The following is a 26187-nucleotide window of genomic DNA, read 5'->3' on the forward strand; positions in this document are numbered from 1 at the left end:
TGTTCCCTTTTCCTCAGCAAACATGCCTTCACTCCTGTTCTTTTAACGCTCCCCTGGTTCCTTGTTGAGTGTTAGGAACAAATTAGGCATCTAGTCAGTGGTCAAGCAGCTGAAGGCTTTGAAAAAGAATGAAGGCTCAAAGGTTTATATCGAAGCAGAAACTATTCTAAGATAGTTCTTTTTTGACTTGATTTATTGAGCTCTGTTCTTCACCTGAAGGTGTTACTTTTAAACTAATGATATCCCTATTAATGATGGGATACAGCTCAAAAGGAAGACTATTTTAAAACTCTAGTTTTTCTAAAATAAGGACTATTAAGTGGCTTTTGAATAAACTACATATACTTGATTATTAACCAAGCCTTCACATTCTCTTCTCTACCCTTAGTACAGGAGGATTCAAATGCAGCATAGGGTATAAGAATGTCAAACATAAGTTCAGAGTGTTTTATCCAAAATCTACTTGTCTTAATACTCTTTTTTTTTTTTTGGTCACACTTTTCTTTTTCTCTGAAATAATCTAAGTTTAAAATCAGTTAATTGACTTAAGTCTTTCAAACGCGTTGCTTAAAAAAACACAGGTGGACTTTCTTGCCTACCCCCCACCCCGCACTGTGCAAGTTTTTCTCATATGCATAAGACATAAATAAACACAGACAGGGGATAATGGCTAAAGGTTGTGTATGGGCCATAGATACAATGACAGAAAGACCTAGCAATCCATATTTACTCAGTTACATCTGCAGTGTATGAGCTGTGTTGAAAACAGCATTTTCTTTCCCAAATCTTAGGGATCCAGGTTAGATAGAGTTCCCTCCACTTCCTCTTCTTTCAGAAGTGGCTTCAGAGCACCAGCATTTCCTGGAAGCATTTCCTGCAGTGCGCTGGCATTGCTGTGGCCTTTTCTGCACCTGTAACCTGCTCCTTCAACCCTGAGCCATGATCCCTGCCACTCAGCGACACGCACCACCTCTTGTTAATTTCACTTTTTGGGTATGCCTTAATGTTTTTCTCAGTTCCAAATTATACCCCAACTTCATATCATCTCAGTTCTCTTTTCATCCATATTTCGATGGGCTCAAGCGAGGGTAATCAAAAGACAAATTTATTTACACTTTGTACACATTGACTTCGACAAGCAAGAGAAGGCCTGGTGGCCTTTAACTCCTACACATCAGTATAATCATAGTATATGCGGACCTCTGATCTTCTGACACTTTGCAGTGATCGGATGCTCTCACTCCTCGTTCTGATATTTGATTTCTTGAACAGCCTTCTTGAGAATGAGCGACACATAAAAAAGTAAATTATCGGATCCAGGCACACGTTGCACGCAGACAAGAAAAGCGTCATTTCTTTGCAGTAATATAGGATTTCGTGTGCCGATTCATCTAAGAGTCTGTCCAGGTGGCTAAAAGTGAAAGGAATCCTGCACAAGTGATAGGGTAGGAAACAGGTGAAAAACACGGCCACGACCACCCTGATGCTCTGGTTGTGTCTTCGCTTCCGGCTGGACTGGCTCACGAACTGCCTGCTGGATTTGTGGATGTACCTGGATATGGCTATGTAACATCCTATCAGCATCGCCAGCACAACCACAAACAAGCAGCTGTTGACATAAATGATGGCCTTATGCCATTTCACTCCCAGAGGACTCTTAAGTTTCATGCACTCATGAATATTTTCCCTAGTTGGTTGACCGTTTGTTAGAATGATGTTTGGCAAGGACAGGATAGCCATGAGCACCCAGACACCAATAGACAAAATCTTTGTAAAGGTTATGCTGTACATGCGAGAGTCGCCAAACGGCTTTACCACCTTCAGGTAGCGATCAATGCTTATCAGCCCGAGAAACACGATGGAAGTATACATGTTGGCGTAAAATAAAACCGAAGTGTATCGGCAGAGGATAAACTTGAAGTCCCAAGGTCCAAATCCTGCATCGTGGACTATTCGAAATGGGAACGTCAGCGTCATTATGAGGTCAGCAACCACTATGTTCTTGAGATAAAATATGAAGCTGGTTTTATTCCTAATGTGGAAGAAGATCCACACTGCTAGACCATTCAGCAAGATGCTTGCCACAAAGATGACGAGGTAAAGCCCAGGCAAGACGACAGTGTCAAATTCGTTGTTAATGGTGGTGTTCTTTCCGGGTCCATCGCTTGTGTTACTTGGGGTGTGATTCCCTGGACCGTGCAGCTCATTATCTGTAGGAGAAGCGGGGAGACGTCACTTCAGTGCTTTGATGCCTGCCCTACAGAGTGCTGGGCTTCCTCACAGGCTGAACTATTGCCGTTTCGGGCTAGTTAAAAGATGTCTTTAGTAATTTAAAGACTCAGTTTATTGCACTGTGAATACTTTGAGTGCCTAAAGAATTGGTGGCCTCACACAACGAGGTCCTACTGTATGGTGCAGGGAACTGTACTCAATTTCCTGTAATAAACCATAATTGAAAGGAACATGAAAAAGAATATGTGTGTGTGTGTGTGTGTGTGTATATATATATATATATATATATATATATATATATATAGAACTGAATCACTTTGCTATACACCAGAAACTAACACAACATTGTAAATCAACTATACTTTAATAAACAGACGAAAAAACATTAAAAAAAAAAAAAAGAACTGGTGACCTCACCCCTAAATCCCCCACCCCCAAGTCCCATGAGTAAAATGTGAATTTCTGGCTCTCTGTGCTAACTGTTTGAAAATGAAAATAAATATACCGGTGAAAACTACCTTGATTAGATTTTTAATTCAGTGTTTGATATCCTTACAAATAGAATCAACAAAATTTGGGAGCAGAAAATTAGAATTTTATATAGCAGAATGGTAGCATGTGGTTATTCTTTTAGTGCAGTCTTTGGCAGGCGCTCTTTGAAATATCTTTTTCTCTCTCTTAGTTTTAAGCTATTTAATCATCAAGAACTGGGAAAGAGTAAAACTAGCAGGTCATTTTGAATTTTTTGTCCATGACTTTTTTTTTTTATAATACTTAAGAAACTTTAGGGACCATCGTTAGGAAGAGAAATAAAAAGGAACAATTGTCATTAATATTTAAATTCATTCTCAAGGAGGACAGTTATTAAAAATAATTGCAGTCTGGTACCTATTTTAATTTACAAGTCTAGATTATACGTATTGTGCTGAGAATATGAAAATTTTAAACCTTTTGCTATTTTGGAATTTTGAGTTCGTGTTGTTAAAGACCTGCACCACTGTATCATATAATCAGTGAAACGGTTTATGAACATTGGATTTGCCTGACAGCCATGAGAACGGGCCTCTCAGATCTCCTACTGCAGGGAGTGTAATTGATGGGCAACTCCAGCTCAGTGTTCTGAACCCAGCACTGTTTTCTTGCTGATGCCATGCTTCGCATGGACTGCTCCCAGCCAGTAACTGAGCACATGATACTAAGACAAGCCTGTTTCTGGGACAGTAGGGGTTTCTCTGACGAGTGACTTTGGCTGGAGGACTTTGCATCAGTCTGGTCAAAACTTTCTTCAGGGCTTCCCTGGTGGCGCAGTGGTTGAGAGTCCGCCTGCCAATGCAGGGGACACGGGTTCGTGCCCTGGTTCGGGAAGATCCCACATGCCGCGGAGCGGCTGGGCCTGTGAGCCAGGGCCGCTGAGCCTGCGCGTCCGGCGCCTGTACTCTGCCACGGGAGAGGCCGCAACGGTGAGAGGCCCATGTACCGCAAAAAAAAAAAAAAAAAAACTTTCTTCAAACTACACTGAAGTCTGAATCTGCCTCCTCTGCCTCCTTGCTCCCCTCTCTCTTCCACAGAGGTCAGACCTGCACAGCTGTCAGCAGTCCCTCTGGGCAATCACCCCCATAAATCTCTTGACCATCCAGTTACATTTTGTCTTTTTTTTTTTTAAACTGGAGCTAACAATTTACAAATGAACTGTGTGGATGTAAGTTGACAAGGAAGGCCATTTCTGAATTTTCATGTCTCACTAATAATGTTTACTATAGTTACAATTATGTTTTGGAATGATTTTGTTTTAGAGCTAACAGCATGAATTTAGCCCTCATTTCCCTACATGACAGGCGGCGAAGTATATATTTTGTTTCCCTTCTTTGAAGAAGCGAACCCAGGAAGATAGTTTTGATGATTATAATCTAAAAACAGGTTCTTAAATTGCTGCCTGAAATTTAAGTGTAGGCTCTTCCCGAGTAACCTTGTCCCCTTGGTGATTCTTTCCCTTTTATTCTCTGCTACCAGTGTTTTTAAAAACTGGTATTCCTGGCTTAAACGTCCTTACACAGGCTGGTAATTTATACCTGGACTAGCCTGTTATGATGAGACCCACAGTCTTATTAAGCTTTACAAGTTTAAAATGCCTGATTCAGCTGCCATCTGTACTCCTGTTGCCAGTTTCAAATGTTGTCTTGGAACAGGATCGTTCAAGCCTGTCTTTAACTTAATGAAGTGTCTCAGTCTTGGCCGCTTCTGCTCCATCAGATCTACATCAGCATCCATGCCCTTAGAAGCTTCTTAAGATGTGCAGCTTTACCTGGGTTAAGATACCTGCTTGACTTAATTTCCCCAATTAAACTATTAACAGTTACTTTCATCTAACCCAGAATAGAACCCTAAGGGAAGTAGAGAGAGGACAGGTAACTTTTAAACAGGATGAGTGGTCTAGCTGAGGGACCCAACCTGAAAAGGGGCAGCTGCATCATCTCCTGAAACATTGGTTATACCTTGTAACAATTACTAACGAATGATTTTCAAAACCATTGTAAATGCAAGTAGAATGGTTTGCGAACCATAGCATAATAGGCATGGAGTATTTCCACCCTTAGTGTCGGCTCCCTGGATCTGCTGTGCTTTTCCATTGTGGAACGGAAGGACCCATACTTCTCAGGGTTGGGTAGGGATTTTGTATCTGTTTATTATATACTTTAAAGTTTTAATTGTATGAACAAGCACTCTTACTAAATGACGATTTACTGATCAGTTATATTTATCATCAAACACAGTCTTAAATCAGCATGTCAGAAATAGTCCTTAAAGATACTCTGAGTCATAAATAACATCAGGTATGAGTAACCTTGTTCCACAGTGATTATTGAACCGTTCCGTGGCTTTGAGACAGTCTGCTGAGCATGTCACCTCACAGTTTTCCTTCTTTAGTTTATGCACGGGATTAACGCTCTAGAATATAGGATTTCTTAATTCAGTGGAATAGGCTTGGGCTTGTTTATTACTTCATTTACAAATTCTACATTTATGAGGCAGCTGAAACAAATTAGTGGTTAAAGCCTGTTACGGGTTATCCTATGCAATAAATATGGTAGTGGAGAGAAAAATGGTTCCTGCGAAGCAGGAATAACCATCTGTGGGTTGCTCTGGAAGGTTCAGAACTTAATATAGAGAGTTCTGTGTGACATAGTTTTTTTTTTTTTTTTTTTTTAGAATTAAGTCTGTGGTATATTCTTTCCTGCCAGCCTTTCTTCTCTTCTGTATCATTGCCCCAGTTTTTCCAAAGTCTGTGGCTATGCCCAGAAGCGTTTCTCTGCAATGTTCCCACTCAGGAACAAAGACCGTTAAAAGTGAGTGGCTTTCTTTCCCCAGGAGGTTTTATCATGTTGTTCTTTGCTGTCAGTAAAGAGCTTGGCCAGGTTAGGGAACATTTTTAATGACAAGTAGTTTGGTGATTCAATTAAGAAAAACTAGAAGCTGTTTTGACAGTGTAAAGGCTGTTTTCTCACAGCTCACACACTCCTTATCTCCCAAGATGTTATTCCCTGTTTGTTTAGTGCAGAGCTTGATTACAGGGTGATAATTGAGGGTAAAAATCCCTTTCTTATTCTCCCCTCTGCTCCCCCTCTTCCAACTCCTTTTAAACTGAATTAGCAGAGGCAATGACATACGAACACTGGTTCCACAGTAAATCATCATTTTGTGCCAGTGGGTTTGTGAGAGTGGTTTTGTGGGATGTGTGTGTTGCGGCTGTGGCTGCCTGTGTTTGTGTGTAAGGGGGATCGTGTGTTCACCTGTGTGTGCTGGAGAAACGCGTGGGCTTTGTAGCCAGATACTGCTTCAGCCACATGTGGCTCCTGTATTGGACAGGGCAGATAGAGGGCATTGCAGGCAGTCCTCTTTGACAATGCTGGTTCAGCCACTTCATGACTTTGTAAGATGGAATAAATAGCGGCCACTTTGCTGGATCTTCTGAGAGTTAAATGCTCTGCATACGTTTCAAGCACAGTGTCTAGTACTCAGTAGATGTTCACTCTCTGACTTTTGTGTCATTAATAGCAGTCACATTCTGAACGATATGTGTTGAAGAATCTTGGTCCTTTTGCTTTTGGTGAAGCTGCATTGTTGCTCGTTGGGGCATGTCACACTTAGGCACAAAGTGTGAAAGTATCAAGATATATCACTGCTCTACCTGCCAGGTGGGAATGAAATACCAAAGTCACGCAAATTGCAGAGTGTCACTCCCCTGGCACAGCTGCCCTCGCATGACCATTTTCTAGCTACCCAGTAGTGTAGGTAGATGTTGTCTTGACCTCTTGGGGAATCTCAGTGAACCTTGATCTAGACTGTTACATCTGAAAAGTAATGTGTACTTTAGTTTGGGTATGAAAAACTTCCCCAATTATTAGTTTAATCTTTCTTGTTCTTTTAGAGATGGTCTCTAGATGAAACAAAGCTTAAAAACAAAGTGACGGCAAGTTAAATTTCTCTCAGTGATGCCACCCTGCATGTTTGCTGTTTTACATTTAATGAAAGGCAAGGATAAATGCTGGTTTATTTTGTTAGTTGGTTGGTGACCGCTAAAACCCCTAAATGGCCACATAGTGTAAATAACAGTTATTGATCAAGTAAGATTTTCTTTGCATTTTTCCCTACCGCTTACCTGGTAATTTTGCAAATGTCACGTTGAGCCCCATTCTTTAGTTCTGAGGGACTGTAAGCAAAAATACGTGTCAGGAAACACTCGGGGACGATTGACGCAAGGGCTCAGCATAGGTTATTCCTGGTTTGATTTCTGGGGGCCGGGGTGGGGGGGAGAGAAACAGTTAGGCAGGAATTTGAACACACAGTATTTCGATCTTTACTTTTAAAAAAAGAAGAAAAAAAGAAAAGATATCCCCACGATTCAGAAAAGGCTTATTCTTTGGATAGGAACGACTGTGCCACATAAGAATTGTCTGTTTTTCTGTGCTCTTTCCGTGTGCCAGGAAGCATGGACCGTTTCTGTGTACGCTCTCTCCATCTGAATACCACTGTGTGGGCCTGGGAAAGTTACTTAACGTCTCTGTGACTGAGTGTCCTCATCTCTGAAATGAGAATAATAGCAACCATACAACAGGAGTGTGATAAGGATTATGTGACATAGTCCATAAGGCACCTGTCAGAACCTAGGTCAAAGAATGTGCTCAGGACATATTAGCCTATGCCTTGCCATCCTGCTTCTGCCTCACTCTACACGCCCCAGCCCCTAACCTCAGCACATGTACTTACATACATGCATGATGAGACGTTTTAACAATCTCCAATTGTATGTAAATTAAGAGATCTAGCGCTGATATATGTAAAGAGTGGTTTATAAGCTCAGATATATTCAGCATCCAATCACTCCTGTAATCTCTAGGGTTCTAGTTTTGGATTTACACTAACCAGCTGTGTGACCTTCATCGTCACCCGACCTTCTTGGAATTTCGGACTGAAGGCCCTAAAAAAAATCCCTATCAGGACTCAGATTTATGTGGGCTTCTACGTTTTCCTCAAACATAGATTCCCATTAAGAATTTATTACCATTTGAACGTTTGTCTCGTAAGTCCCTGTATTTCACTGTGCTAACTGGATTCCATCCAAGCTCAAGAGTTTGGCTAGGAGTGAATCATTAAATTAGCTTTGAGTGACTGGTGTGTGATTTTGGGCTAAGTACCCTAACTTTTCTGAGCTTCAGATTCCTCACAACCTTTTTATCGGGATTACCTGAGACCATATGTGCACGTGACATTGCTTTGAATGCTCTAGGACAGTCCCCCCAGTTCTCCTTGAGCAGCCTTCTCTGTGTCTAGTCCCTGTTTTCTGACTTTCCTCAGGTGTCGATCCAAGAGAGAAGAAATCCTGGGAACTGTTGTCATGAGTGTGCTGCTGAAGCCAGGTGTGTTTCGGGAACAGTTCACTGTAGGGAAGTTGCACTGTTTCTCATGAAATGAAACCATGTGAGGCCTTCGTGTCCCCTCACTGATACTGCTTCTATACCACACAGCTGCAGAGAGCCCCCAAGTGAGCTCGTCCCCTCCAAGTACAAGGCAATCTTCTGATTGCATCAGCAGTTGCATCTGCTGAGTCAGCAGGGAGAGAGCACTTCGGAGGCAAAAGTATATTTAAGAATTGGGCCGCAAGTGGAGAGGCACATGTTTCTTTCTCTGTTACTTTGTCCTTCTCTTCTGCTCCCTAGTAACACGTGAAGTACAGGGGCTGGATTTGGTAATAGATGGAAAAAGTGGTGTCCGGGCTTCCCTGGTGACGCGGTGGTTGAGAGTCCGCCTGCCGGTGCAGGGGACACGGGTTCGTGCCCCGGTCCGGGAAGATCCCACATGCCGTGGAGCGGCTGGGCCCGTGAGCCATGGCCGCTGAGCCTGTGCGTCTGGAGCCTGTGCTCCGCAACGGGAGAGGCCACAAAATGAGAGGCCCGCATACCGCAAAAAAAAAAAAAAATGGTGTCCAAATTTTCAGTGATTTCCTCCCCTCCACCAATCATCTCTTTTGAGAGTTTAGAAGCCCTGTCCATGCCTCTCACCTTGAATCACTAGGGTAGGTGGTATATAGTGGGTGGTCAAAAGGTATCTATTGGTTAATGGATCGTAGACAATGATTAGGGCTCTTAGACTCCCGCCTTTTTGAGTGTCGGTGTTGCCGTGTTTTTAAAGTAAGGCAAGGAGGTAAAACCCTACTTTTTTTTCCCCCACTCATAAAAGTTTACTGGGATTGAGGCAGTTTTCTAAACTTCATAATAATGACCTTTGGATTTCAGCAAACCTTATTTTCTTGAATCCAAGTTCTCATGGAAACATTTCAAGGAGTTTACATGAAAGACATCTCTAATTTTCTGTTCCTCTGTGGGCAAGTTATGTGGTTTTCCATCTTTTTGGCTTCACTTATACCTTACTCGATAACAGGAAATCCAGTATGGCTTCTCCACACTGGAGGAGAAGCAGTGTCTAGAAGTGGGTGAGCCACAGCAGCAGTAAGAGATAGCAGACAGCCATTAAGGAGGACACGGAAAAGAGTCTGGGAGAAAATATTTGCATATCATGTTTCTGATGAAGGATTAAATTCAGAACATACAGAGAACTTCTACAACTTCCTAATAAGAAAAAAACAGCCCAGCTAAAAAGTGGTCTAAAGATTTGTATAGACATTTTACCAAAAGCACATGAAAAAATGCTCAATATCATTAGTCATTGGGGGAACTCAAATAAAAAACACAGTGAGATACTATTTCACATCAACCAGAGTGGCTATAAATAAAAAAGACAATTAGAAATGTCAACGAGGATGTGGAGAGGTAGGAACCCTTGTACACCGCTGGTGGGAATTTAAAATCATACGGCCACTTTGAAAACAGTTTGGTAGTTTTTTAAAAAGTTTCACCTAAATTTATCTTCTGACCCAACAATTCCACTTATAGGTATCTACTCAAGAGAAATGGAACCAGAGACCTATGCAAAGACTTATATGCAGGTAGCATATACGTTTTTAGTAGCATTATTCATAATAGCTAAGAGTTGAATCACCCCAAATGTCAACTGATGAATGGATAAACCAAAGGCAGTAAAGTCACATAATGGAATACTACTCAGCAACAAAAAGGAGTGAAATACACCTATAATATGGATGAATTCAAAAATGTTTTGCTAGGGAAAGAAGCCAGATACAGAATACCACTAAGATGAAATGTCTAGAAGAGGCAAGTCTATAGGGGTGGAAAGTAGATGAGGGCTAGGGGTGGGCGTGGAGACTCACTGTAAGGGTGTGAGGGGTTCTATTAGGGTGATAAAAACTGGATTATGATGGTGGTTGCACAGCTCTATAAATTCATTAAAAATCATTGAATTGTACATTTAAAATGGATGAAAATTATGGTATGTAAATTATATTTGAATGAAGTTTAAAAGGAACAAGTAGTATACAGAAGAGGAAAGGAACAGATACAAGCTAGCAGCTCACTGTGCAATAACGGATGAGTTTTCAAGGCCAGGAAAAAGCACCTAGTAAGCACATTCCCTGTCACCTCTTGAAGAAGATAGTGAAATGCAAAATACGTTCAGCAAGAGTTGCCACCCCTTGACGTAGGTGAGGGGCACTGCTTAGCGATCTGGATGATTCATTTATGAGTTTTCTTCTTTTACCATGTTTTTTGTTGTTGTTGTTTTGTTTTGTTTTTTTGCGGTATGCGTGCCTCTCACTGTTGTGGCCTCTCCCGTTGCGGAGCGCAGGCTCTGGATGCGCAGGCTCAGCGGCCATGGCTCACGGGCCCAGCCGCTCCGCAGCATGTGGGATCTTCCCGGACCGGGGCACGAACCCGTGTCCCCTGCATTGGCAGGCGGACTCTCAACCACTGCACCACCAGGGAAGCCCCATGAGTTTCTTCTTTTAGAATTCGGTTCAAAATCCAGAGACCCTGGCTGTGGGTGATTATTTGTACTTTGGGGGCATCCATACTCCCATTTTCTTAATCCCTATGGAAACTATATGAGAGAGTTGGGTTTTAATTAGTTCAGACATGATATTTGGATTTTTCTGGAGTCAAGTTTGTTTTCCAGGTTTGGGAAATGAGATGTTTTATTCTCCTCAGCTGGCTTATGAGAGTATCCTCTTGCCTCCTTCGTCTCTTATACTACCTTCTCTAGATGAAATGCCTCCCCTAATTTAGGCCACGGCTCCTCATTTTTGCATTTTCTTTTTCTCACGAGCGTGCATGTCTCCTCGGATGGTCGGCCATCACCTCTCTTCTACAACCTTCCCTTCCCCAGACTTCAATCCACTGTGTACGCTGGAGTGTGTCGTCTGTCTGTGTTCCTCAAACTCAGCATTTCTAAACTTGAACTGTCTTTCCTTCCTTTGGCACACATCATTTTCCTTTCATCCCTGTGTATGAATATTTGGTTCATCTCTTAGTTGAGAGAGTTTAAGACCTCAGTACTGGACTGGATCTTTCTCTCTTCCTTGCCCCCATCTAGTCAGTCACTTATCTAGTCTTTCTGCTTCTTCTGTTACAATATCATTCCTTTGTTTCTGTCCTCACCTTGCTCCTCCCAGTCATCTTCCAGATCCAGGCCCTCCTAGTGTCACATGTGGCCCTGTACTGACCTCCTCTCTGGTCTTCCTGCTTCTTGCTTCTCTCCTCTTGAAGCTGGCTGTCCTGCTTCTTGTTGCTAGATTCTTCTTTCTAAATTACCCATGTCATCATGTTCTCTAACCCTGAGTATGATAAGACAGGGAACTTCTTGAATTACAGTTACTAATGAAATATAAGGAATTATTATTTTTTACTGTTGGAGATCATGGAGTGTGGAAGCCGAAAGATGCTGGGTTCTGATAATTAAAAGTTGGCACTCAACTTTGGGAGAAATCTTCTTGTCCCATAATTAATCCTCTGAATCAGATGACAATAATACCTACTCTATAGAATCATTATGAGGTTAAGTGAGAATACATGTTTATGAATTATGTGCTTTGTGAACGTAGCTTTTGCCTGTGTTATTTCCACTAACCTTGCCTACATGGAATTCACGATCATTTTCATCTGATCGGGGATTCTCTCCGTTAACCTAACTGTTGCCTCTCAGGGGCGTGCCTTGTGTTCAGTCCCCGATTTTTCTTCATACCCATTCCTGCTCCTGCATGGCCTCCTTTCTCCCCCTGTTTCCCTACCTTGGGAATCTCTGCCTCCCCTTCAGTGTCAAGGTCAGAATCTGACCTTTTCTATGAGGTCATTTTCTCAAAGTCTACTGATGGTCCATGCTCAGGGATTATAAAGAGGGTAAAGGGGAGGGTAAGTTTCTGCCCTCAAGGAATTTAGAATCTACTGGAGGATCCAGACGTACAACAGACCACAAAATACAGAGTGAGAGGTTGGGATGCTATAGACATCCAGAGGTAGAGGTGTCCCCTGATGAGGGGAAGCAGGGATCAGGGAGGTTCCATGGCAGCTTCGATGCCTGGCTTGTGGCAGGTTTGCTGAAGGTCCGATGGGAAAGGAGCACATGGAAATGCTGAGCATGGCCCAAGGTAACATGCAGTAGTCTGCTGGGGAGACGATGATGGCCTTGAGTGGTGGAGAGATGTGACAGATCGAGGCATATTGAGCAGTGAGTGGCTGACTGATGCTGGTGCAAAGGGACGGGGAGTGTTGTGTCCTCCCAGGATTTGGCAGTGGGTGTCGGTCTCTTTCACTGATGTTAGGGCCCCGTGAGAGGAGGGGCACATGAAAGAATGGGTGGAGTTCAGGTTTAGGTTTGTTGATTTCAGGATGCCCGCGTAGCATCCATGTGGAGATGTCTACTAAGGAATTGAAGATAGAGGTCTGGAGCCTGAGGAGGTGCTCCTGGCTGGTGAGGTACGTTTAAGATCAACAGAAGACCTGTGATAGAAAAAGCGATGGGAGTGGCTGAGGTTGCCCAGGATGAACCTGCCCAGTAGAGTGAGAATAGGAGAAGGCTGACTTCGAAGCTTTTAAGGAGCAATTCTCGGGAAGGTGAAGTGCCTGAAGGAGTGCTCAGAGAACTGGAAGGATTACCGGCAAAGATTAATGGCCTGTGAACCGAGATGGGAGTTTACGAAATGAGAAGTCGTAACTAGTTTTCTCCTGCAGGGAAGTCAAGAGACCTAGGACAGCGAAGCGTCGTTGGATGGGATTTAGTAACAGAGAGGTCACTGTTGGTCTTTGCCGGGGCTGCATATGTCGTGCTGCCTGAGTGCAGGGGCTGGGTACGGGGGGAAGTAGGGGCAGAGCAGAGGGCTGATGACAAAGGGTTGGGTAATACTTGTGAGGTGAGGAAGTAAGGGGATGGTTTCAGACAACTCTTTCAAAAAAAAAAAAAAAAGAACAAAACACTATGCTTACCACAGGAAAAAGAGAGAGAGGGTGGGGGGTAGAGGTAGATATAGTACCAATGGAAGATTCTGCTAAGCTTCTCATTTCATGTCTTACATTTAAAAATATTTTTCCTCACTTGGCTTAAAAAAACAAAACAAACAAACCCTTGCTCCTACCCCTGGCCGACATGGTGGCGGTGTGGTGCCGACCCCAGCTCTGCTGCCTTTCAGCTTTCTGACCCTCAGTCTCCTCCTGTGTACAGTGGCTGTGATGATGTATCCACTATGGGGTGAGGTTAAAGTGAGAATGTTTATGAAGCATCTGGCACAGCTGTGCAGGGTATGGGCTAAGTCTTACAAGCCCCTGTTGCGTGTTGTAGGTACACAGTAGAATGCATTTAGTGATTGATGGGTTGGACACAGGGTGAATGAAACTCATTTCTCACCACCTGAGAACTGTTGCGTGGTTTGTAGTTTCAGCCGCCCCGTGAGGAGTCATTTGATCGTTTTGCTCTAAGAGCTTCGTACCGGTTGCCTCTGAGCCTCATCTGCCTGCTCCTTCTTCAACAGCAGCACCGAAGCTCCCGGGCCCCCCGTGCAGTTTACAGCAGAGCCGCTGTGCGTACTCTGCGCGTCCCAGCGCCTGCAGGGTGTTGGGATGAGCATTGCTTCAGCTGTAGTCATGGGCTTGGGTCCAGGATCTCACTGATGGGCAGGAACCCTGTCATGCCACCTACTGCTCCCCTAGCTGAGAGCTGACGAAACCTCTCAAGAAGGCGATGTCTGTGGCAGTCCTGGGTTTCACAGCCATTCCTGAGGTTAGATAGCATCGAGGCCGAGAGGAGACCTTCTAGGTTTTCTCCAGCCAACCATTGATATGATCCTTTGACTATTAACTGTGTTGCGATGTTGTTAGTTGTAAGCTGGCTTTTTTTTTTTTTTTTTTTTTTGCGGTACGCGGGCCTCTCACCATTGTGGCCTCTCCCGTTGCGGATCACAGGCTCCGGACGCGCAGGCTCAGCGGCCATGGCTCACGGGCTCAGCCGCTCTGCAGCATGTGGGATCTTCCCGGACCGGGGCACGAACCCCCGTCCCCCGCATCGGCAGGCGGACTCCCAACCACTGCGCCACCAGGGAAGCCCTAAGCTGGCTTTTTAAATGAGTGAAATGAAATGGTAGAAAAGGATGAACATGTCCTCAGTGTCTCCTTTATCTTAGGCCTTGAACTTGGTGCTTGATTTCTCCTGCAACCCTCATAGCAGCCCGTGCCCTAGGTGTGTTTTATTCCCATTTTCTTCCCCAGCTGGGAAGATCCGAGGTTTAGACATGTTAATTAACTTGCCCTGACTCACACAGCCAGTAATGCGTAGGATCAGCATTCCCATCAGATCTGACTGAAACCCTATCTGCAGTTTTTCCCATTACCCTGCCCTGGAGTCCACATGCAGAGCGATTCTGGGGTTGATATTGGAGGGCCGGAAACGGGAGGGCCAGGATAGGGCAGCGGTGGGATTTGTTTTCCCTGTCAAGCTCGTGAGGGAACTGCGGATCTTCTAAACTGGAGATGTAGTTTGGCTTGGCCTGAACCATGTGGAAAACAGCAGGAAATTTCACTTAAGAATGCAGCTTTGGATCCTATCTTGGAAAAGAAAATCTGCCCACAGTGAGCGTGAACAGTCCAGCAGTGTTCGCTGACTCTTCCCTTTGGAGAATATGCTGTCTGGGTCACCAGCTCACGGCATCCTCTGCCGACGTCCCTGGGCCTCCTCACTCGGGAGCATTGCTCGCCAGGTCCTGTAGGCGCTTGATTTTGCAACTCTCGGTGCGTTTATCGTTTACTCTTCTATGACGACATTTGACCTATATGGATCATCGAATGTCCTACGTTGACTATAAACATGCCTTTCTTCCTCCCTCTCTACCAACTCCTGATTTTTCTCGCTTCGGTGACCAACACTTAGCATTCTTAGCAAAATGACTTTCCTGGTACCGCTTAGCAACCCACAAAGAATAGTGGCAGGAGATCTTGTTGTTTAGTGCACACCCGAGAATTAATTAATTGTCACAGTTGACCTTTTCTCTGTGCCCAGCCCTCTTCTGAGGCCTTTAAGTGAAAACCCTAACTGGTCGTATTGTTAAACCGCTTTTATGGTTGGAAAAATGGAGATTCTGTGTCTCAAGGAAGGAAAGGTTTATTAACGGTGGAGCAGAGGCTTGACTGAACCCAGGTGAGCTGGATGCGCAAACCTCCGCTGTAGCCTGGAAGGGCGGTGGGAAGACCGGGGGAGCATCAGCACCCGGGGCTCCGGACCTGCTGCGATGGGCACACAGCTTTGTTCTCACCGTTCCCGGGCTAGGTCTCCACACGGGCGGGCAGCTGCTGTGCCGGGCTGGGGAACTCCCTCCTCAGCAGGCAGAGCTGGCAGGCGAGCGCAGCAGGCCATGCGATCCTTAATTCTCCCCGGCTTCCCAGGGCCTCGTTATTGCCTTTCTGGTCAAGATTTGAAAGATAAATGCCAGTTAAATGCTTGCTCCCCAGAGCAAGCTCCGTAGAGCTTGCTGCTCACGATTTTTTGGACTGATTATTTGGTGATGGTGGTTCTCAAGTGACAGAGTTGTAGTATAATTCTCTCTCTTATTTGTCCTCCACTTTTCAATGTGTTCTTAAGAAGCTCGCATCTGGAACTGCAAGAATTTCAGATCTGAGGGGTTTTTTTTTGGCGGGAGGGTGGAGAGGGGTCACTTTCTTGTAGAAAAGCTATACTAAGCCAGTAGAGCATATGGGAATACTGCTGTAGTCCCTAAAGTTCAGTGGAGAGATGTAATGTTCACAAGACCCACCTAAGGCAAAACGTCTGGTGAAAGGTGCAGCCTTTCTTGCATTTTGGAATCACCTGTAACGTAAGAATCTTTCCCAATTTAAGCCTGAGAGAGAGAGAATGAGAGAGAGAGAGAGAGAGAGAGAGAGAGTGAGAGAGTGAGAGAGAGAGTGAGTGTGTGTGTGTGTGTGTGTGTGTGTGTGTGTGTGTGTGTCTTCCAATGCTGCTAAGATACAGCTCTGCTGAAGGCCTTGGGAAACAAACAAGTTACCTCACTGGGTATATTGACTTCTTTCTGTGATAGAATCAGGTCACTGTATTCATAAGGCACTTCATTAATGCAGGCTTGGAGTCAGTGACCCAAAGGTGTTGGAATGCAAAGCACACAGCCTTCATTCTGGTTTTTCAGGTACTACCCTGAAGTTCTCTTTGCAAAGTTATGCTTGACACCTGTAGCTTACAATTAAGTATGTTTTGGTTCACATTTGGATTTAACTTTTCTTTTTCCAGGTGACCTCTGATTACTTCCTTAGTTACTCACTCACTCACTCACTGATTGATGTAGGGAGGGGGGAGGGCGAGGGGTGGAGGGTGGTGTGAACTGGGTTGTAAACCCCTTGAAGGCAAGGTTTGTGTCTAATGCTTCCTTATAACCTTACCCCAGACCTGGTCACTGTGCAGGTGGAGAGCCTCAGCGAGCTTCAACACCTTGCTCAACGTCACACAGACAGTGAGAAGCAAAGCCAGGAGACGAGCTCCAGGTTTTGTGGCCCCAGAACAGGCTGCCTCTCCGCTGTGCTGCTTGGCTTGATCAGTGGCACCTCAGAAGCAGCCTGGACGGTGCCCTGGACCTCACTGCAATCGGCAGGTGTTACGTTTTTGACTGAGTCTTTGGCTCTGACCCTGGGCAAAGCCGTTTAGCTCTCGGAGCTGGAGCTTGCCTGTCTGTGAAATGACGAAAATAATAAGTACCTGGCCTGGCTCGCAAAGGCACTGTGAGAATCTGGAGAGGTACTGTGTGCAAGTCCATTTTATATTGTAAGTGCTGCAGCAATGTCATTCCCGGCAAATCTTTTTTCTGCTTAACAGTGAAAATCTTATTACTCATATAGTCCAATTTTTATCGTTTCCTTAATTGAAATGTATATTTTTGTGTTCTGTTTAGGGAAAGTCTAATGTATACACAGTGAAATTCTGGACTATTAATACAGAGTTAGCTGGTCAGAGAGGTTACAGGCTACAGTCCCAATAGCCAGGGTAGTGGTTTTGAATGAATCTGTTCTAACCCAAATGCATTTCAAGTGGCTTCTGGTCCCTTAAAAAAAATGCTCAGAATCTAAGACCCCAGGTAAGTCTTCAGTTGTTTGATTACCATTTACCAACCTATTAAGAAAGGAGAGTACTTTTCGCAGGCTTATGGAGATGTTGTTCCTTGTTTTCGAAGGGTCATTCCATGGCTTAAGCATTATACTTAATGGCTTAAGCATTATACTTATACTTAAAGGGTCGTAATTATTCTTCACGGTGATGATGGTGGTTGCCATGGTCACCATTCTAATGAGGTCATCACTGTGGTTATCTGGGTTGTGGATGAGTGGGTAGGTGTCCTCAAGGCCACTCTCAATTGAATTGGGTGTCAAGTTAGCTACCCTAGTTTTTCGCATCACAGTTTAATGACACTGCAATGCTTTTTGTTTAAATTAATGAATTAAGACAGGTACTTAAGAGACAAGTCTTCCTTCAGTTTCAACCCCTACCATCAATGGTAAAGATTCTTTAGTGAGGTCTTGAATGCTAGTGGATATTGTACAGTTTTCATTGGCATCAAACCCTCACCGTGTCTCATTTTTTCCTCTCATAAGAACAAGAAATAGGAGTTTTTGGTATTAACAGATACACACTGCTATATATAAAATAGATAAACAACAAGGACCTACTGTGTAGCACAGGGAACTATATTCAATATCTTATAATAGCCTATAACGGAAAAGAATCTGAAAAAAATGTCTGTCTATAACCAAATCACTTTGCTGTACACCTGAAACATTGTAAATCAACAGTACTTCAATTTATAAATAAATAAATCCCCCACCCCACCCCCACCCCAATGTAGTAAAAAGATCTGGCATCACAGATAATTTATTTTGTATAATGTGTGTGTGTGTGTGAATACATACACACCCACGTACATACATATATAACATTTTCTTTAAAGTAGTTCCTGCTGTCAACTTCACTGGCATTAATTATCTTTTTTTCTTTATGAACGAAGTGAAACAGTACAACCCAGGAAGGGCAGAGAGAATAGGAATTGGCAGGTGATCTCGCGTAAGGCATGGCCAAAGACCAGGAGAGAAGCTGATCCAACACTGTCCTCTGATGTTTCTAAACAGCTCACTGTGAAGTGAGGGGACTAAAGCGACGGATTGCAAATTCAGATAGAGCCCCAAATCTAATGTCAGTGAGAAAAGTGAGCCAGGTATAAGAAGAAATAATCGCAGCACCATCAGGCCAGTAAAATACAGCTAACAGCTTCGGTGTTAGGAAAAATGATCGGGAAGGCTGGGGGCTGCGGTGAACTGGGGAGTGTTGCCCCGCTCCCAGGCTCTGGGCTGTTGCCATGCAGGTGTGTGGGTCACCTGCCATGAGACTATAAAAAATGGATTTTTATATAAAATTGCATGAATTTCAAAAATTTAAATTAAAAAAATTCTGGCTTAATTTCATTAAAACAGACCAAATAAAGCTGGTTTGTGGGTTACAGTTTGTGACATCTGACTTCATGGTGGGGCTGCCCCAGGTCTCTCCATGGGGTTTCTACCAGTACCCTGGGGGACCTAGAGCCTTGTTACCCAGTGCCAGCTCCAAACCTGCCCCTCATTTTTAGTAATTTCCCCCTCACTTAATATTTTCCTTTTCACCTGAAATCGATGCGCTTGTAAGACGAGAGAGTTCATTATAGGATTTTAGAACTGAATGGCATTGTATTCGCTTTGGGATGAATACTTTCTCAAAAGCTCTAAGGTGTCTTCTTCCTTGATGCTGATGCATTAGGTTGAACTGAAATGGAAATGTTTTTATAGATGGCATTTTCATATGGTCTAACTTAACATGTCTAGCACTTGGGAAATTTTGGTAACTGGAATCAGGTATACTGGGGAGAAGGGGGCAGAGAGATTCTGCTCGATTAATTATCAAGAAACAGCAATGTGGTAAAAGTATGTTCTACCATCTGCCTCCGTAGGATGGCTTCGGCTGAACTTTGAGCTGCTATCTACGTGCGGTCGCCCCTTTTCATTGTTGTACCGGTGGCTGTAGGCACCGTGTGGATACTTCTTTTTCATACCACAGAATATACATAGATATTTTGTTTCGTCTTTGCAACAGGAAATTAGAATGTTTCGGGCTAACGGGAAAAGAGAATATTGATGTTGAAGAGATGAAACCGTACTATTTTTTGAACAGTGATCATGATTACATTGCTCACTGATACATTGATATAGTAGTTACCTTTTCGACAGCATCCACTGTTCTTTATCTAGTCATATTGCTGTGTATCATATGGGTTCTACATAGACAATTTTGACACAGTGCGAGACTTTGTTTAAAGTTTTCATTTTCCAGGACTTTTAGCATGCTTGGTTGAAACAACCAAAAAATAATGTAGCTGTTATTATTTGAGGCTTGCATGTTACTGTGCGCCGTGAGTAGCCGCAGGGTACCCAGTCACGATATGAAGGACCGGCCTCTTTATAAATACAACCAGTAAACAATTTTGCAGCTTTTCCAACTTGTCCTTTAGTCCGTTTATCTAATTTGCAATGAGCTCTGAGAAGCTCATTGATGATTTGTTTTCAGTTTCATGTCTAACCTTTGAGTTTGGCAGTTATGAGGAGGAACAGGTTTGGACAGGCAGGTCTTCCACCCCAAAAGGAGTGTGGCAGGCCCTAAAATGCCTGCCATCTTGAGGCAACTCATGTCCATGAATTATTTTCTTGGGTCTCTTCTGTCAGCTCTCAGCCGGAGAGCCACACAGCTCAGTGCTGACAGCCCAAGTGTTTTTCTGTTATGATTTTTCTTTCTTCAACTAGATCATAAGCTCCTTTAGTGCAGGGACCTTAGGATATTTTGTTTCTGCAGCCCCCTATTATACTGGCTTCCACTTTGGAAGCAGCCAGAATCTTGATGTTTTTAGCAAAGGGTTCTCTTTAGACTCAGGGACTTGAAAAGTGGAGTTTCAGAAGACAGATTGAGAGCCGGTAATATCTCTAACCTGAGAGCATGTCCAGACTACAGGCAAACCCTCCTCTGGTAGCTGAAAAGTCTGTGTTTCTGTCTTGCTAGTCACAATAACAACAACAACAACAAAGTTAATAAGCGTATGGGTTCAGCAAATGCTGACTAATATTATTTTGTGCCTAGGACTGTTCTAAATTATTAAGATAAATATATATATATATATATATATATATATATTTGCGGTACGCGGGCCTCTCACTGTTGTGGCCTCTCCCGTTGCGGAGCACAGACTCTGGACGCGCAGGTTCAGTGGCCATGGCTCACGGGCCCAGCCGCTCCGCGACATGTGGGATCTTCCCGGACCGGGGCACGAACCCGTGTCCCCCGCATCGGCAGGCGGACTCTCAACCACTGCGCCACCAGGGAAGCCCTAAGATAAATTTTAATTGATCAAAAAGACATTGGAATCAAATTGCAGATCTGCCACTTACTTAGGCAGGTCATCTAACCCCACTATGCTTCCGTTTCCTCTTCTGTAAAACACTCATATAGGATTGATTTGAGCATTGAATGAGGTATTACCACAGTATTATGTCATTCAAGCCTTATAGATCTTTTATTGGAGCTTGGCATCTTGGAAAAGCTCACCGTATAGATGCTTCCTGAGTGGTAGTAAGAATAGTACGCCCATTTTTCAAATGAAGAAACTGAGACTTGCAGAGGCTCCTGCAGCAGACATGTGCCGCTGGAGCTCACCCAGGCTAGCACACCTGGTGAGGGCACAACCTGGATTTGAACAGAGGTCGGTCCAAGTGCTGGGCTCTTAACTACTCTTTTGCTCCTATTTCTGCGCAGCCCGGTGGGGGCGGTTCATGTGTTCATTATAATCTGATGTCTCTCCTTTGGGCAGACTAGGTAATCAAGTAGCTCCAACGTGATTGTAGGGCATGATGTGCCCAAGACAGCCACTTATCTACCTCAGTCAAGTAGTACAGTAAATAAATCACAGATCGGTACAATTTTACCTGTTAAGTTACTGACCAAAAAAAAAAAGAGGTCCCAAATAGCAAATACTGAGTTTGCTTAGAACGCTAAAAAGTAGTGACTGAGAGCATGGTTGACTGCAGGCAGACAGGGTTCAAGGTCAGAGCTCTGCTGCTTACTTGCATACCACTTAAGCCTCAATTTGCTCACCTGTAACACGGAGGTAACAGCAGTATATGTCTTCAGGTTGTGTGAGGTTTTCTAAGAAAATAATCTATGTTAAAATGTGAAGTAGTCTTGGACCTATATTAAGGTGTCAGTGCACGTTAGTGATTGTTGTTTCAATAATAAGGTTTAGAAGGACAGTTTGTGTCCTACGAGTTCTATCTAATACCTTAGAAAAAGCCAGTTAAGGAGTTCCCTTCTTCCAAAATGTTGGAAATTATTATTAGAAATTGCCTTATAAGAGAAATTATAGAATCACTGATACGTATGACTTAATGTGATGGCTTATACCAAGTGAATCTTTATCAGCGCCCTCCTTCAAATGCATTTTTAGTGTAAGGTTTTTTCACATTTGGATAATAAGAATGTCAGTGAAACTTAAGATGTGCTAATTACGCACAAGAGGAAGAATGAACGTTCTGTTCTGCCCATGTATGAGGAGGTTAGAAAGTTTGGAAATTGTTGCCAGGTTGGATAGGGGCTTGGCTTTAATCAATGGCCTGAAGCAGAAGGTTTGCCTCTCGTTTCTTGTTCACCGTGATGTTTTCCACGTGGTTCATCTCATCTAGTTTTAAACCACAGGGTCTGGGCTGCCTCTGCTCTCTCCTGTCTACTTCAGATAGTCAACAGCTCTAGGAACAGCAGTTGGCCCTTCCACTTGTACTAATGCAGAATTTCCCACCCGAGGAAGCAGGAGCAGACTGTCTTCATCTCTGCCTTGCAGAGGAAGAATCTGGGGCCTCTAAGGAGGTTGAGATTTGATGAACATCACATAGCTGGCTGGGACAGAAAAGGGGAGGACCAGTCTTCTTCCTCATCACTGACCCTACAGTGTCCTCTCCAGCATCTGCATGTGGTTCAAGCCTTGGGTTCTTGTTAACCAACCCTAGTGCCTCAGCACATCACCTGGATCGTGGGAATCTAGCCATACAAGGGGCCTCGAACAACCGTCCGATCTAATCCCCTCATTTTAGTGTGAGAGGCATCAGTGAGCTCCTGAGGAAGTTAAGAGGCTCAAGTCGGACGTAACTTTTGACATTGTCAGCGCCCACACCCCGGCTGGCCTTTCTGCTTTAAACCAAAGTCCTGTCCCATCCTGCACACAGCAGCCCCCTGGAGACTGTGGGATGCTCCCAGGTGATTTCGCCTAAATTTCACCTCCCTTCTATCCTGCCTTCACCACCATTCCTTTTATTGGGCTCTGAGGGCGTTTCATGGGTTTTCCTAGTTTTTCCTCAGCTTATAGGAGTACAGAGAACAAATGGCCGTCTGTGTCTCTTCTGTTTTAAGTTTCTGTGGCATTTTTTCAGAGGACAGGGCTATGGGTAACATTTTTTGTTCTTAAAGGAAGTGAAACCCTGAGATATCAAGGAAGGAAGGAAGGAAAGTAGACAGACTCTGAAGCGGGGCACAGATACCACTAACCTAAATAAAAACATCCATTCTAATTTAGTTTTCCATCTCCCACCCATATCCCAGAGTGTAATAAGCCCTCCCAACATGCTGTCTCTAGCCAGGAAATTTTTGCCTGGGTCTCTTCATGAAATAGTTAGGATTTTCTGACTAATGACTTTTTCTTTTCTAGGCTCCTTCCTTAAGTGTATGGTACTCAGCAATCTAACTGCTCCCCCAGCCCCTTCTCCTTAACCCACATATACCTGGAACACTTCTTGAATAGGTGTTGGAAACAGTAGTCTTAGGATAGGATTTTGCTGAAGGACTAAAACAACACGTCCCCTTGATCCCTTAGCTTCAAGGAGGAAACGACTGTTAACCTTGAACCGGCAGAAATAACAATACAGTATAAATAAGATAATAGTATAAAATAAAAAGTGTCTGGCTCTGTTTGGCAATATGGAACCAAAGTTTTTGTTGTTCATTTTGCTAGTAAATCGAAGTCTCTAATCAGAATTATGAAAGGAAGTCCTTGTTAGAAAATGGTAATATACCTAACTTGAAAGATTCACTTTGAGAATACGATAGAAAACTCCGTAGCAGATAAATCTTAACCTAGTAAATTGAAAAGTCACCCTACCTTAGGCTCCCCTATCTTTCAGAATCCTTATTATAACTTAGAAGAGTTCAGATCTCCTTGCTGGCTTCTTGATTCCCTCAGTGAAGTAAGAGCTTCCCCACGACTTTGAATGTGAACCAGACCTAAGCTGTCCCTAAGCCGTTCGTCACTAGTTAGGCAGTTTTCTCAGCGACTTTCCTGACATGTTTTAACATGATCTCTTAAGGAATCAGAAAGAGGATCGCCCTGTTCTTTGTGTTACAACGAAACGATTGAGATTCTTTTATCAAAATGAGGCAGTTAGGAGAGAAAATCATCTTTTTTTCTCTTGATCTCTTTTTAAAAGAAAAGTGAACGAAACGAATTTCAGTTTGGGGTCTTGGGAAACCATTATAAGGGACTTTGGATTTTACTCAACTAATAAAGCAAATGTGATTTAAAAATCCACTTAGTAGAAGTGATTTCCAAAATACCGTTTCCACGTTTGAAGGCACAGTGCACGGTTTGCATTACCTGCCTCCCTGAGCTGGAAACCGGGAAGTTCCATGAAGTACGATGACTCTCGTTTCAGAAAGTGGTTCCTCCCAAAGAGAGCTTGTGGATCTCACCCACTTAGCATTCTAACCCCCACTTTTTCTTCAGACCTCAGATTTAAGCAGAGGTATAATTATACTCTTAATCAGGGCTGCGTCCTACCAACCATGGCTTTTAAGAAAATTAAAAAAAAAAACAACTTCATTTACCTTTCATGGCGGTAGCTGGCTCTCCATTCACCTGATACGGGTGTCTTCAAGTCGAAACAGGCTTCTCAACTCTAATTAAGAATAAACCTTGAAACTAAGGTTGGCAGGGAAGTTGTTTTTTTGTTAAAGCGTGAAAAATAAGCTTTTCTTTTTTTGGCCCCTGCCGGAGAAGGTAGGTGCTCCCCTGCCCACCTTGAGATTGTTCTTTGGGGCACCCTTTCCAACTCTCCTGCGCGGAGACAACTGGAGCAACTCGCTCTCTTGCTAATAGAAATGACTCACACCTGAGAGTAGGTGAGATTTGTAGACTGGGGAAGAACATTTCCTGAACCTGCAGGAATCAGATGGTGATTCACCAGAAGGGAACACAGAGGGCTGGAACCCACAGGGCCAGAGGGCTGTTTAAGGAGGAGGAAGGCACCAAGCCTCACGTTGGGCCCTCTTAAATCAGACCCAGTGTTTAGGGTTTTTTGGGGGGTGGGAGGGGAACTCCCTATTACTAATCAGAAAATATGCATTTACAAACCTTCCTGCTAATTAAGTTTTGGATAAAAAGGAACCAGAATATCTTTTATAAAAGACAGATCTTTCATGGTATTATTCAATATATTAAAGACAAATTAATATGTGTTCATACTGGTGATCGATAACTTGGGAAACCTGTTGTCTTATTCAAGAATCTGCTGAATTCCATATAACCTGCTTTCACCTACACAAAAATATTTTAAATAAAGTTATTTAGGGGGCGAGTTTACCTTATCTCTTGAATTCCACAAGACAACTTTTATTCTTTTAAAAAATCTTCCCACAATGGTAAATTTATATAATCGAATCACTTTTTCCTATTTGTAATTAATTTTAGAACTTCCAAAAAATTTCCCAGAGACTCCAAGATTTTCTTGAATGCAACATTCAAGCAAGTAAAAGAAATGAAGAAAATATCACCAAATGAAATCAAAACTTGTTACTATCATGGTTGAAGAGAAAGATAAATGAAAATAATTAAGGTGGAACATTTTTTGAAGCTAGTAAATAATAGGTATTACTTAGTGTTTACTTATGCCTTAAGGAAATAATGTATATGTACTAGTTGGGTTTTTTCCCTGTGTTTATGCAGAAAAACAAATGTATTTAATTTAAATACCAGTAGTTGAATATCAAAAGTTTGTTTCTTCTGTTGCCTTTTCCTAAACAAACAAAAACAGACAACTAAAATTGAATGGTTTTCCATTCCATTCTATTTAGGATGGATTAAGTATGTTGTGGATGAGTAGCTAGCCCTAGGGAAGGTCTCTGAACAAAAATTAGCCAACTTGGGCTTCCCTGGTGGCGCAGTGGTTGAGAGTCCGCCTGCCGATGCAGGGGACACGGGTTCGTGCCCCGGTCCGGGAAGATCCCACATGCCGCGGAGCGGCTGGGCCCGTGAGCCATGGCCGCTGAGCCTGCGCGTCCGGAGCCTGTGCTCCGCAACGGGAGAGGCCACAGCAGTGAGAGGCCTGCGTACTGCAAAAAAAAAAAAAAAAAAAAAAAAATTAGCCAACTTAATAGTGGCTCAGTCGTATAAGAAATTGCCACATTTACTAAACCATCCTTCGTTCAGGGTGGACTCCGCTTTGTGCCATTTGGTACTACTTCTCCAGGGATTTCGCTTTGAGCATTTAAAGCCCGTTCCCTGCATCTTGAGCGGGGGGAAGTTGTGCCATGCGGGCCTGAGATGAGAGACTTGTTTTTCGGGGGTTGCACTTCTGGCCGTTTGTCACTGTGATCCATAAACAGTAAATGATGTACTGCTCAAAACGGGAACTCTGCCAGAATAACCAACTGCCGGCCTTAAAAGCATCAATTCAAAGGAGCACATCCCGTTTAGCCTCCTTGAAAGTATGTTGGGCAAAGACCTTCTCTGCAAGTTCTGAGGATTATCGCCCCACAGTTCCAGTGGTGGGCGTGAATTCACGTGGAGGAGCTTGTGTGGACAAGTATTTCACGAGCTCCTGTTGAGGGAATAAAGGCAGTTCTGTTATCTACCTTAAATTTTAATACATTTGTGACCTGGGTTAACTTCGTCCTATTACT

General features: G+C 43.5%; 2 protein-coding genes across 9 annotated transcripts in view; one reads left to right on the forward strand and one right to left on the reverse strand.

The window, feature by feature from the left end:
• The window catches only part of MED12L (mediator complex subunit 12L), a 308809-nt gene that overhangs the window by 189643 nt on the left and 92979 nt on the right, over positions 1 to 26187 (forward strand). The gene's annotated exons all lie outside the window — the stretch shown is intronic.
• On the reverse strand, positions 577 to 24484 carry GPR87 (G protein-coupled receptor 87). Of its 8 annotated transcripts, XM_060011427.1 has the most exons (5): positions 24115 to 24484; positions 21343 to 21393; positions 20408 to 20578; positions 6890 to 7021; positions 577 to 2210 (listed from the first exon to the last, which is right to left on the reverse strand). In XM_060011427.1, exons 4-5 carry the CDS (start codon positions 6921 to 6923, stop codon positions 1168 to 1170), a joined length of 1077 nt encoding a protein of 358 aa, XP_059867410.1. In that variant the 5' UTR covers positions 6924 to 7021; positions 20408 to 20578; positions 21343 to 21393; positions 24115 to 24484; the 3' UTR covers positions 577 to 1167. The 8 variants fall into 8 exon arrangements, with proteins under 8 accessions (XP_059867410.1, XP_059867412.1, XP_059867408.1 ...); XM_060011429.1 differs by lacking the exons at positions 20408 to 20578; positions 21343 to 21393 and adding an exon at positions 15434 to 15577; XM_060011425.1 differs by lacking the exons at positions 20408 to 20578; positions 21343 to 21393 and adding an exon at positions 15434 to 15581.

The sequence above is a fragment of the Delphinus delphis genome, chromosome 4 (genome assembly GCF_949987515.2).
Source record: "Delphinus delphis chromosome 4, mDelDel1.2, whole genome shotgun sequence".
NCBI classification, from domain to species: domain Eukaryota; kingdom Metazoa; phylum Chordata; class Mammalia; order Artiodactyla; family Delphinidae; genus Delphinus; species Delphinus delphis.

Coding starts and splice junctions, on each gene's coding strand:
- GPR87 (XM_060011429.1), bottom strand. CDS start 6,923: ATGGGGCTCAACGTGACATTTGCAAAATTACCAG. Junction 2,211..6,889: donor GACATTTGCAAAATTACCAG/GTAAGCGGTAGG, acceptor CTTCTCCTACAG/ATAATGAGCTGCACGGTCCA.